General features: G+C 33.4%; 1 protein-coding gene across 1 annotated transcript in view; it reads left to right on the top strand.

Moving 5' to 3' along the window:
• The window catches only part of LOC130445918 (vitellogenin receptor), a 99,724-nt gene that overhangs the window by 27,410 nt on the left and 52,721 nt on the right, over positions 1-19,593 (top strand). Inside the window, exons 7-10 of the mRNA XM_056781819.1 lie at positions 7,843-8,030; positions 12,433-12,634; positions 17,288-17,600; positions 17,687-17,947. Coding sequence (XP_056637797.1) covers positions 7,843-8,030; positions 12,433-12,634; positions 17,288-17,600; positions 17,687-17,947 — 964 coding nt within the window. The remainder of the gene's footprint in view (positions 1-7,842; positions 8,031-12,432; positions 12,635-17,287; positions 17,601-17,686; positions 17,948-19,593) is intronic.

Genomic DNA, 19,593 nt, shown 5'->3' with positions numbered 1-19,593 from the left:
TTAAAAGAAATAAAACAACGTGAATACTTCGTAGATAATTCCAAAAATCAATACCTTAATCTACCGCTGCTCAACACAAAAAATCCACTAAAATAAATTTTATTATATTAAAAACGCTGTTATAGTTCTTAAAAACCAGTCCCTGGCATGTCACCAAAGCAGTATAGTTACTTCAGATTAAATTAATCGAGATAGTATCTATTAGAATTAATCGAATTGTTGCATTATTAAATAAATATTGTTTCATTGTCAATGAGACCTTTTTATTTTACATAAATATCATTTTACAATTTAAAGAAAGGCAAAGAAACTTTGTCTTCGCATTTAGTGAACAGTCCTGTCTATACTTTAAATTACGTGTCACGTAACCGAAAGGTTAAACAACGCCTTTTATGCATGTAACGAAACGCAACGAGTTTGAAGTTTACGCAGTTGCCGCTAGATGACCCGAACGCCATCTTATTTAGTAGTGTTCGAACGTCCTTCCGTGGAAGCCACGTTGTAACCTAACAGCCAATAGTCCGTAAGTCTGGTAAGGATTAATTTACTTCTATTCGTATGTTCAATGATTCCTTTAAATATTTCAATAGATACACCAAAGTAGCATAGATCAATTACATTTTGTACTACTCATCAATGAAATCAAATTAAACAGTCCCCTGGCAGTCTCTCTACAGGACACGGGACTGTTCCAGCATTCAGGGAACATTTTTTCGTCACGAAAAAAATATTGTACATCAGTTCAGTGCGATTAAGAAACTTAAAAGTACACTGACAGAAGAAGACACTCTTATTCACATTGACTTTTCTGAAAATTATTCAATTAAATATTCCCAAGAAATTCAAGCTTTTCATTTTAAAGGTTCACGCACACAAATAAGCCTGCACACGGTTCTAGTATATTTGAAAGACACAACAAAATCTTACTGCACAATTTCTACGAATGTTTCTCATTCTCCAGCAGGCATTTGGGCTCATCTTAATCCAATTTTTAATGCTTTGCCACTTCAAATTAAACACCTGCATTTTTTGAGTGATGAACCAGTTACCCAATACAGACATAAAAGCATGTTTTACATTATGGCGACGAAAATACAAAAAAAATTTCCACATGTGCAAAATTTTACTTGGAACTATACGGAAAATGGCTAAGGTAAAGGCGCTCCAGACGGCGTTGGAGTTACCTGCAAGAGGACTGCAGATACCCTGGTCGCTACTGGAGGCGATGTCGAAAATCTGGAAAAAATTGTAGAAGCCATTAAAAAGAGATGTCCTGCAATTAGTTTGAGCATTATACCAGATGGAGCGATTTAAGAAATGAGCGTTGAAATCGATCGAGAAGTAACCAGAATAACAAATTTTGTTGACACCCTCAAAGTCCATCAAGTCACTGGAAAATTATTTAACCCAACAAGAATAAAATCAAATTTTACTGAGACAGCGATGAAAAATTAAAGCTGTTTTGCGACAATGACTGCTGTATGCACGGTAATATCGGAAAAATAATTTATGAAGTCAAGCCAAAACTTAAAGTAGAATATGTGTACACTAATTCAGAATCTGAGAATGAGGCTGGACCTAGTTTTGCTATAGTACAAGCATTCAAAACTGGAGATTACATTGTTATGAAATTGCTTGGCAAAACAAATATGGAATATAGATATGCGAGAATAATTGACAAGATTGATGAGAATATGGCGAAATCCGGGTTACATTCTTACAGTTGTGTGATAACAAAGGCCAATTATTTAGGCACGATAATGATGATGTGGAAGACATTACAATGGATCAAGTGGTACAGAAGCTGTAAGAGCTGTCTAATAAAAATTTTAGAAAACAATAGAATGTTTTACAAGCTTGATTCACCTGTAAGTGTTTTCGAGAAAAGATAAGACTTCAAATACTGTTTTTTTTAACTACGGGTATTCATGCTATATTTTATAAATAACTTTATTTTTCGAGACCGATTCTGTATTGTAAGTTTCAAAGTACTGAACATCCTTTCAATATATGTGATTTCAATTAATAATGAGTGAATATCAAGATTACAGTGATAAGTACAATATAACATAAAGATAGTTGATTCTTTAATTATTTATTATTCAGTTACTTAATTCTTAAGCTCCAAAGTTTATAATAATAAAAAAACATTTAATTTCGATACTAAAATTGTATTTTTTATTTAAGTTCACAGTCCCTGGCTTTGACAATAGTCCCCTGTATACATTTTTCAGAATATGCTTAATATTTTCTAAAGTAATGTAACTATTTGTGGTTCATCAGCCCTATATTAATAAATAGACGTATACTTGTTCCCTAAATAAAACTTATTATATTATGAGAAAAAAATTTGCCCAGTTTACAGAGAAACACTCAATTACACTTTTGAAGTGCGTAGGTATCCGAAGACGACAACTTGGTTATCGAAAGACGTGGAGTTAAATTAAATAAATTAAATAGTTTATTTAGTACCAAAGGTTCCAGAAATTATAGCTTAGTGTTCAATGATATTATACCCTATTATATGAATCAGTACACCATAGCTAATCTAATGAGTCACTTAAATTTTGTTAAATTTCCAGAACTTTGTATTCGAAGCTTTTATTCCCAAATTTTTCTTCTAATGCTTCAACAGAAACTTGAGATACCTCTGACATAATGATTTCTTAACAAGTTTCTAGTGTTAATGTGCACAATTGTTTTAATAAAAATGGGATAACTAACAGAGAGCGGATTTTTTAATTTAAACGACTTCTGCTTCTATTCTTTGAACAACTTAATTGAAGTTGAGGCAGACTGTTTATACTAGGTTTGTTCCAACCTGCTAGTCTGGACGGAAGCGTTTATAGATATAGATATCTATAATATAGATAGGTATAGATATCTCCGGCCATGTACGGTTCTTGTGACGGTACTTGCTATCTTATCAAGTATCGAAAATACCGTCTCGGAAACGGTTCACAAACGATACCTAAGTCGGTTGGAACACAAATCATAACGTAATCTATATTGCGCACAATCGTCACCGTACCAAGGACCGCATCTACTACCATCACTCCAATACAATCACATTGTTTGGCGCGGGTTTCGATAGCCTTCAGAGACTGTAGGTAAAATAAAACGTCTTAACTTGACCAATCTATTTATAATAAATTTTGCTACGAATGAACTTTCTCCCGCGGAAAATAACTCCAGCGGGAAAACCACTTAGACGGAAAATTTCACATGTATTCTTCAACTAATGAATCATAAAGTTGACTCTAAAGGATGAGCCCCCTTTCCCATTTTTAGCACGCTGTTAATAGCATTTTGTCTGTCGGTCCGGACGTCTGTCTGTAGCAGCGATATCTCCTGTATCAACTGTAATAATATATAATAATATAGACACCGAAAAAAAAAAAATAAATTTTGAGAGTATTTAATAGCGTTGAGAGTTTTCTATGGCGAAATAATTTAAATAGAGACAAAAAAACCATTCTTTGAAGCTAACTCAATAGTTTATTGGTAGAGGAATGCATGTGCAGTTCTCTACTGAAGTGATTTTTCTCTCTAGAATCGTTTTTCGCGGACGCAAGTTCTTTGATCGGAAAATTTACTATGAAATGGGTAAGTCAAGTTAAGAGGTTTTAGTTTACATTCAGCCTCTGAAGATGATAACTTGCTTATCGAAACGCATCAGACTGTGTAATTGAGAGTGTTGGGGTAGTGGTAGTGGTAGTGTAAGCAGTGTGTTTAATATAATTTTAAGACTACTCTGTTAAAGATTAAAGATACTTTTCAAGACCTCATGAATTAAATAGGGTCATATTATATTGGAAAAACCAGTATTAGATGTAAAAACAATAATAATTCAGATAATAATTTAAGTGATAACGTTTTAGTTTAGGTTTCAATAGGTATGCTCACTAATCAATATAAGACTCCATTCTATCTCCACTTAATCCGACCTCTCGACGGTCTTTTACTGCCTCTCCCAACCTGTGGCTATTGCCCCATCATTCTTGACCTAGCTTTCGGAACAGCTCTCCATGAATGTCACAGTCATCTTACTCTTTCTATGTTCAACACAATATCTTTCTTTCATAAATCTTCTTTTGTTTCCCTTCCTTATACGTCATTTGCGGCCTCTATCTTTGTCATATCGTCGTTGAAGTTCTAACACCACGTAAGTCACTTTTCTGCTATTTTGACATTTTGATGCCATTCGCTAGAGAACCAGAAGACGTACTGCCCGGTAGCTCCCAACAATTAATTGAAAAAGATAGTAAAATGTTATTGTACTATTAAAACTTTGTATTTTTCGTTATTTTAGATATTGCTACTCCTCAACTTTGATATTTTTAATTGTTATAATCTTGTTTTCGTTAGTTAATACTATTAAAAATTGGTGAAATGACTTAAGTGGTGTGCTGTGGCTCTAAGGCCCGGGAATTACATGGTGTTGTATTGTAACGGTTTTCTGGTTTACCAAACGATCATATTTTAAATTTTAAGTTAAATAGTTAATAAATAATTAACATAAAATTTAAAATACAATAATTGTAATTAGTGCAAGTAGGTTATCCATTTATTCGGTAATAAATAATTATTTCGACAAATATATATATATATATATATATATATATATATATATATATATATATATATATATATATATATATATATATATATGAGCAGTGATGAGGAAGAAACTATACTTGAACTTTGCAAAGAATTAAAAATTAAGATATCCCCGAAAAACGTAAAACAAAAATCAATTACCCAGAATGCTATATACCCGATTTCAAACCTTGAAAATTTGGATCTAAATAATTTACCTATTCTAATATTACATACAAATGAAAATACAACTGTTTCTGATCTAGTACTTCACCACAAATTTTAACAACTGATCATTCAAATATAATTACTGAAAATGCAATTATTACATCGAGGGAAGGTGAACAGTCTTCATTGATAATAATAGAAGAAGTTATAGAAACATGTATGATACGAAAGTCAGAAGAATTACGTGAAACCCAATCACGATTATTATCGTCAGAAGAAGTAATCACCGAGAAAATACCAGATGCAGCGACCCAAACTGCAAGAGATGGACTAAGTAATAAAGAGCAGAATTTTATTCAAGATATTGATATAGTAGAAACTAATGAAAACGAAAAAACAATTAACGACGAATATTGTGGAGATCTTAATTCTCAACGTAAGAGAAAATGTCAGGTAAAGTCAGATACCAAAAGAGAGTGGACCAAAAATAAATGCAAGAAACTAAGATTAGAGGGTGAGCAGTACATGGGATATCGAAGATATAGCAAATAAGAAAAGTTTAAAATTTTACATGACATTATGCGGCCTGCGCGTGAAATAGGACCTCGCTGCTCTTCTGAATTCTGTGCGAAGTTCAAACTTCGTGGATGTAATACCATAGCAGAGACAGAAAGACAAGATATTTTTTCTATTTTTTGGAAACAAATGTACTGGTCTCAGAGGCAACAGTATGTTGTTTCTAATGTTAATGTGGAAGTAGAAAACAAATAAAGAAGACAGATTCCGACTCAAGACGAAATGTTAGTAAGCAATATTACAGTAAACAGTGAGTCTCAAGGTCGTGTTCAAGTCTGTATGAAAAGGTTTTTAAGTACTCTAGGTATTACAGAAAATTCTGTGCGTTATTGGATTGAACATTCAGAGAAAGGCATGGCAAGAAAACAAGAAGTAACACGACCAGCTACGGAGAGAAAAACAAAAGATCGTGTGACCTTTCTAAAAAAGTTTTTTGATGAGTTACCTAAAATGCCATCTCACTATTGTGGGGCATTAAGTACAAAACTTTATTTAGAACCGGTTGTTCAGAGCAAATTGAAACATAAGTTATACTGTGAGAAATGTAACGAACAGCAGGAAAAGCCCACCTCTCGATGGTTATTCGATCAAATATTCAATGAAAAGAATTTAAGCCTATTTTCGCCTAAGAAAGACCAATGCGATTTGTGTTGTTCTCATAATGTAGGAAACATCAACGAAGCTAAATATCGTGAGCATATATTTTAGAAGGATAGAGCTAGACACGAAAAAACTCAAGATAAATTAAGAGCTACCAATAAAGAAGTGCATGTATTTATACATGACTTACAATCGGTACAGCTGTGTCCCAAACTCGAAACCAGTGCAATATATTATGAGACAAAATTATGTGGCCATAACTTCACCATCTACAATCCTGAAAACAAAGACGTAGACTGTTATTGGTTCGATGAGTGTACTGCAGGACTGGTGGCTTCTGTGTATACTTCCTGCATTATAGACTGTTTGAAAAAAACCTTGTCTAAGAAACTGCTGCCTATAATTCTATATTGCACTGCTGGAGTTAGATCGATCAAAAAATTCCAGAAAAGGGCCATACCCAGATGGAGGTAGATTCTTGTCACAGTGCAATAGAGTGTCAAATTAAACACAGAGACATCTACTTGCCTTCGCAGTTTGCGTCTATTTCAAAGGAAGCTTTTCAAAGAAGAAGATTTTCAAAATCTCTCATGTATGATTCGATTCGACCAGGTAGAGTAGCTAATGACCCAGTAGTTACGGACATCAGAGCATTACTTTATGAACCTGAAGGGCTTATAAAATATAAATTAAACTATGATGATGACTACGTATTATTACCCAAAAGACCTAAACCTAGAAACACTCTGCCAAAACCAAAGTTGTACCAAAGTAGAATACCAATTTCTCAGATAAAATGGACCCATTTACAAGAATTAAAACGTGTCATACTACTTAGTGATTGTCATAGCTTTTACGACGGTTTGCCACATAAGTAAGATCTCAAATTTCGCTAGGTATTTTATCTTGTTATTAAGTTTATTTCATGAGAAGTTTTCGAGTTTTGTTTTTTTTGCGAATATTTAAAATGTCTTTGAGACTGTTTATGTTTATGTTAGACTTTATGTGATTTGGTCGATCAGTATCGATGTCCCCATGTACAAAGTAAATTTATGAATAATAATAATAAAAGTGCAATTAAACTTAAAATATTTGTTAAGGGTAAATGTTTAAATACTTAATTAATAAATAAAAAGTTTAATAAATAAAAAGACTGATTGCATTGTAGTAAAATAAATTCATAAAATAAATTTTTTGTTTTTTAATTCCTTAAAGAAAATGACGTAAGTCGTTTAAATTTTGATATTAAATTGACAACACAACGTATGTCATTACATTTGGGTTAATAGCTGTTTTTTATAAAAAGTTAATGATTCTACATTAAATAGAATTGTAATTAAGTATACACAAACAGTAAATTCATTTTATTAAAGTATCTATACAAAATTATGCATTTTTTTCTCTCTCCTGAAAAGTTGCTATTTTTGACTTCTAAGGTGTTAGAACTTCAACTACAGCAGAAGTCATAATAGGCTTCATTGTTTTTTTATATATTTTGGGTTTGATTTTCATTTTTTTGCTATTCGCTACTTGCATCTTCTCTCCTCTTATAATCTATCTACGTAATTAATTATCACTACAGCTGAGTATGTGAATTTCTTCAGATGCTTATTTCAATTTTACGTTATCTCTTTTTTCGTCTTGCCTTTTTCAGTATCACAGTCTTCTTACTCTAGCATTTAGTCCTAGTCCCATGGTCAGTTTTATCAACTTTTTGTTTGTTTTCTTTCAATTATATGACAGGTCTGCTAAAAATCTATGAATAAAATGTCTATATTGTTTTCCTAGGTCTAGTATTACCTTTAGTTTAGAGAAACACTAAAGATTGTTGCAGCATTTAATTCAATTTCAAATTGTTAATTTCTTACTCGTATTAATTTCAATTTTATTTTTTCACAGATGATTGTAACTTCAGGATTGAATTTACCAGAAGATTTATCGGTTGATTGGTTAACAGGTAACATATACTTCACAGATGCAGAGAAACAGCATATAGGTGTTTGTACCAAAACGGGTGTACATTGTACGATTTTGATAAATAAGGATATCCGTGTACCTCGCGGTATTGTTGTGAACGTTGATGATGGGTAAGTTAATGTTTATCTAGATAAATATTTATCTAGAGGAATACTTTATTTATCACCACGGCCGGGTCTTGTCCAATGCCATATTTTATAATGTAAGATATTTTTATTAGGTACAGAAAAGACAAATATGTAAGTTAACTATAGTAGGCGTCCGTTCAATCGGACAATTACTGAAATTTTAACTGGATATCATCCAAAGATACAGGCTAAGTTTTTAGCCAACGTCGGCGCTGATGTTTTTTGATAGTTAGAAAAATACATATGTAAAAAGTAAGATATGTACACATGTGGTGCGATTGATAAGAAGTAGGAACACTTTTCTTCAGTTCTTCAACTTCGCTTCTTCATTCATTTGTCGTATTGTATTCCCTTTCTTCCTCCATCGTGCCGATACTTGTTCTAGCCAGTTCTAGTCTTCTGAGTCTTCCTTTCCTTCTTTTCTGGTGTCTTTTTGCTTCTGCCACTTTGTCAGTCTTTGTGGTGTTCTTCTCTTTAGATCTCCGTACCATTTTAAATATCTTTTAAATATTCTATTATATAATTTCCCTCCAATTCTTCTCTTGTTACGTTGTCGTCTCTGTGGCTGATGTTTTTATCAAAAATCTCCTTCGTCGCCTCTAATATATCTTCGGTGTTCATTTTTCTACTGTACCATTTTAATTTCTTATTCTTATTTCCTTTTTTATCCCTCCTATTTCTTCGATTTTGTATCATTAAACTTTACTATTATATTATTATACTAATTCTTCTCAAAATTTTTTCCACGTTTTGTTTTTTAAATTCCTTTTTATTCTTAATAGAATTATTCCAAACTTTTTTTCCTCTTAACTATTTTCCTCATTTCTTCTGTTCATCGCCTGTTTTTATCCTTCTTTTCAGGTCAGTTTCAATTCCAAAACATATTTCGGATCGGATAAATGGTTTTAAAGACTACTTTCCGGTTATTCCTTCAAATAATATGTGGATTAACACATTGAGCCCCAACCAAACTTGAGGTATAATCCAAGAAATAAATTTATTTGAAATAGAAGAGCGAAAAAATCATGTTTTTGTATGCGGTCCATAGTCCTACTCTGGGCCTGAGGGTTGTTTTTTTAACATTTGAACGATGATTTACGCTTTTAAGTAAAGTCTACAAAAATATGCGATGTCTTTCGAAAAATATTATTTGATATCCAGATAACGTGAACGTAGAGCAACGGAAAAATTTTAATAAAATATTATTTGAATTATGTTGAAGGAAACAAAAAAAATACGAAAAGTAAGATTTGGAGTTGAAAAAAATTACTACGGAAAAATAGTAGAATAAATAGTAGGAAAACTACGCCAGAAATACCTCTTCCTTATAAGTTTTGGCCCCTTTCTCCTTATACCATGTAACAAAATGGTTGTATTGCTTCTCATACCTTAGTCTGGATTTGGCAGTGAACAGCTCAGAATTAGCTTCATTTGCAGCTTTTAAAATGGCTTCGGGAAGTTCTTCGTCGGATGAATCCATTAATATTATTGTATCGGATTCGGTTTAATGTGATTTAATTTAGAAGAAGATTGTTCTTATTCGGTCACTTCCAAGACCAACTTTGACGTTTTAGTAACAATTACACGCTTGGGTTGTCATAGCAACTGATATCAAACCCGGGGGTTTGATAGTTGTTTCTCCTTTGAAGAATGTCACTTTCCCGCACTAGTGCACTAAAATGCGTGCGGGAAAATAGGTTAAAACGCACGGTCGTAGAAAAACGTTATTTTCAGCAATGTTTAACATGATGCTACTTCATAATTCAAATGTGTCTTCAGTAAAGAACACAGACTTTCGAGTCATTGACACTGCTTCTGGATGACTTTGCGAAAGAATTTTGGTTATTTGTACATGGAATTTCTTTAAGAATACTTGTTAAAATAACGCCATAACTAACCTTAACGTGCCGCTATTTTTGACACCGTAGTACAAAAAGGTACATTACACTCAAAGTTGTAAATTGATCTTTCCAAAATTTGTCTTTTCAAAAGTTAAACATTCCTAGAACATCATAAAACATATTTCAAACAAGTGTGGACGATTGATGAAGTTTTCAACAATATAGAATTTTCATTTCCCTTACTGTTTATACATAACTTGCGAGGGGGAAACCATGGTGAAACAATAAACTAAAGCCTTGATTTTTCGAATTTTGACCAGCTTTTTTGCCTTTCGCCTACTATACGATGAACCAACAGAAATTAGCAAGCATAAGGGCTCCTATTTGCCATATAACGCGATGTGTTTGTGGAATCGCTGTTCTTGCTAGTCACTTACAACTCCGATATTTTGTGGAAAGTAATTAAGATGTGTTTGCAAAACGTATATTTTTTACGACATTATAAATCTAATATTGGATAAAATCTTAACATTACTCTTCAATTTTTTGTCACTTTTAAAAAAGACGACCACTTTTCTTTTTCAAAGTCGTTTAATGCAACTTAAAACTCTTGATCCTTCATGAGTTACCTTACGTCAAGTCCAACAAATATGCCTTCTTTTATCTTGCATCGCTAAGAAAAGAAAATTTATTATTTATGTATATATGATAGACAAACAAGTTTTTTAGATTTTTCTAGCCATAGATATAATCCATTCACACAAGAAACAGCTGAATTTGGTTTAGCCAGTTTGGAGTCCTGAAACTAATATTCAAATCAGCACAGATGATCCACTTAAAGTCTTTGTAATTTATTTTGTCCAAAACAAGTCACATCACTTCATATGTTTTTTTTTAAATTAGCACTGTACGCTACAGGAATGGATGAAATTTTGTTCTCATTATTTAGAATCTATTGTGACTGCTTCTCTTGCTGTGATACTGGAGAACCCAGTGTTTACAGCGGATCTATTGATGCCACTCCTTTTAGAACGTCCAGAATGTGGAAAGGCAGTAGCTGCCAGGGATCTTCGTCTTCTATTTCATACGCTCCTAGGTGTAGTTCGCTGGAGTCCGTAGTGTTTCAGACCTCGAGAGAATGTGGATAGAGGTTTCGTTGTCTGTGCAACAAATTCTGCACGCTGCATTATTTGCTAAGTCTTAGGTGTCTATTGAGGAAGGCGATAGTGCCCCGATAGGACTTCTGTTAGTATCCAAGGATTGTTCTTACTTAGATTAATACATTCAAGAGATCTTCTCTGGTTATTGTTTTCCAGGGAAGTCTTAGCCTATCTCAGCCCCTGTAGGTTGTTCCAATAATTGGTTTCGCCCCTTTATACCTTCTTTTCCAATGCTTATTCTATTTGAGATTTCCCATGAAGGGCTTGTCTGCTCCCGCTTTCAGCTAATTATTTTCCCTTCACTCTGATGTGTCTCAGAATTTATCATAGGGTAATTTAATTTTACTTGCCTTGCTCGCTTAATTTTTCTAGGCAATCCTAAACGAGTTTGAATTTTATGATATTGAGAACAGGCAGCTCTGATGGCTGCCTGGCTATTGGACAGGATAATAATCTTTTTTTTTTTGATAGTTCCTCTCTATATTGAACTGGACACATTTTTCAATTGCATAAATTCCTGCTTGAAAAATGCTTGGTGTACTGCTCAGGTTTTCAGAGCTTTTGGTTCTGCTGCTTTAGATCCGTTCGTATACGATTTGATGGCATTTCTGTTCATTTGTTATATGATGTTGTAATTCCACTTACGTCTACAGCTTATCATTGGGGTAAATTTTTCCTCAAAGCTAAACTTTTTCGATGCATCATCCTGAGGCATGTTCTAGGTCTGGTCATTACTTACGAACGATTTTTCTTTACGGCTGCGCTTGCACATAAGCAAGCCAGTCTTTGTATCTTCGAGGAATTGTTCCTCATGGTATTCAGACTAGTTCTAGTACCCCAAACCACTGTCCATATGTGATGATTGGTCTCATAATTGCCGTGTACATCTACAGTAGGATCTTTGAGCTACAACACTTATTCCTTTGTGCGAAGTTTCTGCACGCCATCAGGACTTTTGTGTACAGTTAAATTTTGAAATGATTAAAATAACGCTCTATGATAAATGTAGTTATAAACTTTTTATCAGTCTGTCGTGAATTTTCTACATACGTAACAAAAGTAATCGGGAGAATTTATGCAACTGCGTGGCATTTTAGTAGCTTATTGCCTTGCTTATCGAACACGACTGTTGTTTCAACTGCTAACTTATTCTTAAGTATGTAATTTACCATAATAAACACACTTTACATATAAAAATAAAAATTGGAATCGAGAATATTTTACCTTACAAAAGTTGTTTCAATTATCCGGGGACACTTGTATAACACAAACACAAATTATATCTCACTCATGTCTCATTATCGTCCCTCAAGATGATTTTTAACCAATTAGGCGTAGTATCTGTTGAAGTTATTAAATAAAACCGTATGTATCGAATTTCAGAGATATGTACTGGACCGATTGGGGAATACCAGCAGAAATTGGTTATTCATTAATGGATGGTTCTGGAGATAGACCCTTTGTTAAAGATGACATTCACTGGCCGAACGGGATAGCCTTAGATAGGCCAAATAGAAGACTTTATTGGACAGATGCTAAAAAGAAGACGTTAGAAAGCATCGCCTTAGACGGGACTGATCGTAGAGTACGTATATTTTGAACTTTGAAACACTGTTTACACCACCACTACACCAACACTCACAATTACACTGTCTGACGCTCATTTCGATAACCAAGTTGTCGTCTTCAGAGACTGAAGGTAAACTAAAACCTAATGATTTGACTTGACAATAAACCTTCTCCCTCTAAAATTAATTCCAGCAGAAAAACCTTGGCGGGAATCCTCATATTTATTCCTTGACTACTAAACTATGTAGTGGGTTGTAACGAATTAGCCCTATATCCCTACTTCCAAAATTTAGTACAAAATAAGTAAGTCAACATTGGGTTTTAATTTACCTTCTCTCTGTCTTTGAAGACGATAACGAAACGCGCGTCAGTCTATGTAATAATGAGTGTTGGTGCAGTGTTGGCGTAAACAGTGTATTCATTGAGAATTACTTGATTAGTTTCGGGTGAAATGTTTCGAAAACAAAGATTGACTTATTGTGCGCGAGTTGAAGTTGTAACGAGTGTATGAGTATATTTGAAGTTCTGTCTTCAAGTGGTCATGCCATTTTTTCCAGTTTAAATAACCCTCTTGGTGACTATTTCCTCTTTCAAGAAAATTTTGTTACAATGTTAGCATTTATTCTATCGCATACAAAGAACTATATAATTTCTTATCTGGTATTTTTAACACATCATCTAAGATTATTGCCCCAGATTTTATTTTTACAATGACGTTTTATCAGGATAGTAAGAACAGTACTAACTATAAAATAATTCATAATCTATGATACTTACATATAAAAATGAGGAAGTCTGATGATGTTATGAATGGTTGCCAACCCAATAGGTTCAGTTCTTTGGTAGATTCGTCAGAGGGATCGCAGCTAGTAGAATAAGAGCCAGTGCCTGCCAGACATACGTTTAAAGTATAAAGCTGAAAATTTTTTTGCGTGTTCTCACTGGTGTAGGGAACAATGTTTGGGGGTTACAAAAATGAGTAACGGTGCCTTCGGTAGGTATCAGGTAATCAAGGTGCGCAGTACCTGAGCTCTTTCACATTAAATTACAAAAGCTGAAATTTACACAGAGTATTCAAATGACCATTCTAAGTCATTATTCAAAATTCAAGAAATATCCGAAGGGTTCAACACTCCGCCGGACGCGGTAGAAGATCAAATGCGCTGAGAGAGAGCATTGCTCAGGTACACGAATGCATTTAAGAGAGTATTCCTGCAGTTTAAATTTTATAATTAACGGAAAATTTATGTGAATAATGCTGAAAAATTATCATACAATAATTTTTAAATGACCAGACATATTCAAAGGGTTAAACACCCCCTTAGACTGGATAAAGCCTAGCTAGAACTATACATGAGAAAGTATCAAAAAACTGTTAAGTGAATTTAAAAATAATATAAAATATACATAAATAGATATGTATTATTCAGTAATCATGACATAACTTAAAAAATTTAGAATATTTTAATAATATTGAACGAAATTTGATTATAATATTTCAAATATTATTTTATATATTTTTCTTGAGAATTATTTTGTAAGAATATTCAAAGGCTTGGATCTATCTGGGAGGGTCTCATATATTTCTTGACACTTGTCTTCGTGTACATGAATGCGTATAAAGTAATATTAGTGGGTTTTAGAGATATTGAAATATACAGGTATGAAGTAAATGCCTATTTCACAGTACACTCTGAACAGCTGGACAATTTCGAAGGGTCTAAAATCCCTCCAAACGAAGCACAAGGTCAAAATTCTAGATGTTTTTTTGGGACACTGAGTTCAACAGATGCCAGTATACTTTTGACTCCGAAAGTTGAAGGTAGTGTTTCGAAAGAAAATTTTAGGAGCGAAATTGCAGTGAAAAAAGTTTATAATCATGGAAGAAAATGTAGATTGTGTATTTTGTGATTTTATTTCTTGAACAAACATTGAAAAGGTGTATTAAAATCACGACAAAAATATAAAATTAAGTATAAAGATGCAGTTTTACCAAATGGAGAGATGGAAGGTGGTTACCATAGAGAGTGCTACAAGACATTTACAGCACCGATGAAAAAATATTATGAAGATCCAGACGTGATTCCAACATCATCAACATCGACGGATGAATCTACCATTTCTACTACACCAAGATCATCAGAAAAAACATTACAATTTGTAGAACAATTTCAATGACCCATGAGGTATTTGAGGATGTAAGTGATCTTGATTCAACCTTAGAAGAGATTCCTACCGAAAATGGTGCAAATTTTGAAATTAGTTGTAAAATTTGCGTGTTTTGCAACCTTAAAAGAAAAAACATCGATCTAAAGTCCAACCCCTTCATGAATCTGAGGCAGAATCATTGGAATCCTCGATAATAAATTTCAGATCGAGAGGAACACAAAGATTTATACAAGAGATAATTATTTTACTCCAAATAAAGATGATTGAATATATTATAATATTAAGCCTGAATAATATAAATAATAATATAAAGCTAAATTTAATTTATTTACTTATATTAATGAATAAAAAATCTAAATTTAATTTCTATGTACAGGCGGGGTGTTTAACCCTTTGAATATGTCTGGTTATTTAAAAATTATTGTATGATAATTTTTCAGTAATATTCACATAAATTTTTTGTTAATTATAAAATTTAAACTGCAGAAATACTCTCTTAAATACATTCATGTACCTGAGCAATGCTCTCTCTCAGTGACAAAAATGACAAAAAAATTTATACTTTAACGTATGGTAGGCACTGGATCTCACTCTATAGTGTGTTTGAACTACGAGATGTGTACTAGGAATAGGACAATAATTATGTGTATTTTTTCGTTAATAGAAAGAAAAAGGTGAAGTCTTGATGTAATATCTAATAAAGATGGATATGGTTGCAAACAATTAGCAGCTTAATCCAAACAGAAAGTGTATAGCGTCAATGACGGCTCTTGGAAAAAATAATTTTTTTAGGTGTTTTGAGGAGGTTTTGGTTCCTTTAAGAAACGAGGATAGTTTCTATGATGTTTTTTAGGTGGAAATTCACTAAATGGTATACAATGGGCGCACGAGTAATTCTTCCTTAGCTCGTATTTGCTTAAAAAAGGACTTTTGGGCTAATTTAGTAAAATGAGACGTTTATTCGATTTTTTTAAACCTGGAGTTTTACTCCTTATCCATAGCTGGATAATTTCTGGAAAATACATTAAAGTTTGAGGTTTTATGGAAAAGTTCACACCGAGATATTTAATATCTATATGAAGGATTTTGGAAAATACTTGCTTCTTCTTAGGAATAGAACTAGAGTGGTCTTGAAGCAATTTATGCTCAGATCTTCATTGATACCCAATCTCTGAGCGATTAGGACAGGTTACATTTGATATATTGATTATAACCTGCATTGGTTAACTTTCTAAGCAATTGATCGACTGCTAAAGACCATAGTAGTGGAGACACACTGCCGCATGGGCAGCAGTTATCATCTAGATTGATAATTCCAGTATCCAGTGTTGCTATACCCCAAGCTAACATGCTTAGTTCAACTCTTTGTCTTGATGAATATAATGTCTTGGCCTTCTATACAGAGAGATCTTAATAAGCAGTTATGTTCTAATTTAAGAATCAATAATTTTTATTAAAATTTTTTCTTCATTTCCAATCGGTAGCTGTTCATGAAATCTCTGGCTTTTAAAGCCTCCTAACTAACATGATCAATCGAGAAAACCACTGCTGCACAATTCTTACTTGTGTCGGTGAATACAAAGATTTTCCAGTGCTTGTCAGAGAAGTTATTCTGATGGCACAAAACGACAAAAATTCGTCTGTTCTATGTTCTATGTTTACTACTACTGTCAATGTGATAAGGAATTGTGTATAATGTATTACAAGTTTACCCTATCGTAGTTGGTTGCTGCAATTGATAACATGGTCTGAAGATGCCCCCTCGATACACGGGTCATATTTTTCTATAGGAAAGAATGAGGCTGCTAGTCGATCTTGTAGTTGCTGCTCAGTGATTAAGGCATCCTGGGAGCGGTTGCCCGAAACAATACAAACCTTTACTACTTCCAGAGTCTCGTTATCATTTGGAGGATTTCTTGCATATGTTGTTTTGATAGACTCATTAGACTCTGCTATTTTAGCTTGTTGCTGGGGGTGATTTTGGGTGAAGGTTTCCGACCTAACTCACTTTCCAGCAGGTGCAGCTGGTTTTTCTTCTCTCTCGACAATGGCTATTTGGCACAACCTCGTTGCATGCTTAAGCATGTATTCATAAGCCTTCAACCATCGGTATTACTTCCTTTGAGTTTTTTCAAACCGCGGCTTTTTAATCGACAACTGTGTAGTCTCAGAGTATGAGGAAACTATCGGAGCATCTTTTTTGGCCACTAATTTCGGAGGTAGAGAAATAATTTAGTTTGCCTATACTAGTTCAAAATTTCTGTATCATACAACTATATCTCAAGTTAGTATTTTAAGACTACTTTGTCCCAGCTCAATCAACAATTATAATCTTTATCAACTAAGATATTTTGATAAAGACCAAAAATAGATCGAATATTATTATCTATATAAAAATCCATAGCAATGTTAAAAGACCTTAAATCAAGTTGATTATCAGCAGAAGCATAAAAAGATATCTAAAAATTATGAAAATAAAGAAATTTATGTTGCTTTTTAGATTGTTTTAGAAGAGGTAACGAAACATCCATACGCAATCGCAGTATTCGAAAACCAGTTGTTCTGGTCCGATTGGGATACGCACACTATTCAAACCTGTGATAAATTCGATGGAAAAAATCATCGCACACTTGTGGATGAACACAAAGATTTAATTTATGGGATCGCCATTTTTCATTCGGCACTCCATGAACGTAAATATAATCCTTGTGAACGTGCGCTTTGTAGCGACATTTGTTTATTAAGAGGACAAAATTATACATGTGCGTGTCCGGAGAATAAAATGCTTGGTGTGGATAAACACGTTTGCAAAGGTTAGTATCTTATAATTTTCTGTTTCCGATAATATCAACTGAAATTGATAATAAAAGAAGAAAATGAAACCGATTATTTATTTTAGAAATAATACCAAATCATATGCTGATAGGCGCAACAGGCAATTTATTGATGCACATTGAACACCAACATCTTGGCAAACACGACATATCCATCTTACCTAGTGTGGTTGAACATGCAGGAAGTTTGGCTTTCGACAGTAATAAAAATATATTATTTGTCAGTGACAAGAAATTGAAAAAAATTGTTACTCTCAATTTACATACCGGATTTAACAAAACATTAGACATTAGTGGTTTGGGACAAATAATCGCAATGGATTTTGGTGAGTACTTTTAAATAATCAATACAGTTCGGTGTGCTGTGATGAGGTTCCGGATCCGAAACAGCTCCACGAAGCTGCGGATTTTAAGGCATTTTTGTATAGGAATAAGTAGAAACTATATAAATCGAATATAATAACGTTACATTCAATACCTATTTCATAGAATATAATATCGACCTTACTACCCATTCCTAATATTTGTTGAAAACATCTGGCAACACTGAACCTCCTTCCGGACATAATTCCGGGAATCACAGACCGATTCAGCAGTCCGTGAATAGAGATTTGATTCACTATTTCAAGCCCGCATTTTCATTAACTATTCACAATCTACGCATATTCAAGATTCATCGAATGGAAGTTAAAAAAAACATGTAGCTCATTTTCGGAGACGCTGTTATTGGCTGTTTTTTAAAATTTGCACAACAACAAATGCCATCAACATTAATGATTGAAAGTATGTTACAATTCAATAATATTTATTTACATTACCCTATAGCCCAAGGACCCAGTAAAACGTGGGAAAGAGTTAGTAATTGAACAATTAAAGTTGTAAAGTACAAATCAACAATGGTACATTTAGATGAAGTGTTAATAAGATACACACAAAAATAGGATAAAAAGTGAGCAGATCAAATTTTCCATGATAATTGTGCCATATACGAATAGTGAGAAAGTTATAGAACAGCGAAAATTTTCTGTTTTATGTTAGATGTGCTACATAAAATATCCATATCCCCAGCTCTGCATATCATAGTGGTATTGATTAATTCGATATAAAGTAGAAAATTTGAAATAAAGAGTGGAATAGGCCGGCAACTCGAGGAGTATGTATTCTTAAAAGACCTAACAATTCTGAACAGTCAATTTTATTCGTCACAATTTTGTGGCGGAATATCAAGGAAGAACACGTACCTCTAATCGCTAGATCGTTCAGGTTAAACCGTTCTAACAATGTTTTTTGAGGTATTTCTTGTGGTGGATAAATATTGTCAGACCTGAACCACATATATTTAACATACTGTGAATATAATTTATTTTTCTGATATGAGTTTGGTAGCTTGGGTCCCTTGTAAGAGAACCATATTCTAGTTTTGGAAGAACGAATGCAGTAAAAAGTAAAGATACAGTTTTAACTTTGGTAAACTGCCTTTCTCAGTACGAAACCGAGGTTTCTAAAGGTTCCACCAAAGATAATGCTCAACAAAGCACATTCTTAGATATGCGATCATTGAAATGAAGGGGGTTAAGTTGTCTAGTGAAAGATAAGGTTTTACACTTGCTGAGAGGGATTGCAATTCTATCGCACTAATCACAAATTGAAAGTGGCAGTCATTAGTGTTCGATATGGAATGATACAGGTTCAGATCATCTGCATAAAGAAGAACATAAGAATTTAATGCCAAGAAAATGTCATTCATAAATATTAAAAATAATAGTGGCCCACGTACTGAGCCCCGAGGTACTCCAGAATATGCGTTATGGAGTTGAAACCATGATGGTAAGTAACTAAGTTTTCTATCCGTGAGGTATGGCATAAAAAAGTTGGTAAATGAATTAGTTAAATCAATGTTGAATAGCTTAATCAGAAGAAAGCCATGATCCAAGCGATCAAAAGCTTTGGAAAAATCTATATAGATGACATC

Source organism: Diorhabda sublineata, chromosome 6 (genome assembly GCF_026230105.1).
Source record: "Diorhabda sublineata isolate icDioSubl1.1 chromosome 6, icDioSubl1.1, whole genome shotgun sequence".
NCBI classification, from domain to species: Eukaryota; Metazoa; Arthropoda; class Insecta; order Coleoptera; family Chrysomelidae; genus Diorhabda; species Diorhabda sublineata.
This window is presented reverse-complemented; position numbering and strand designations above follow the sequence as displayed.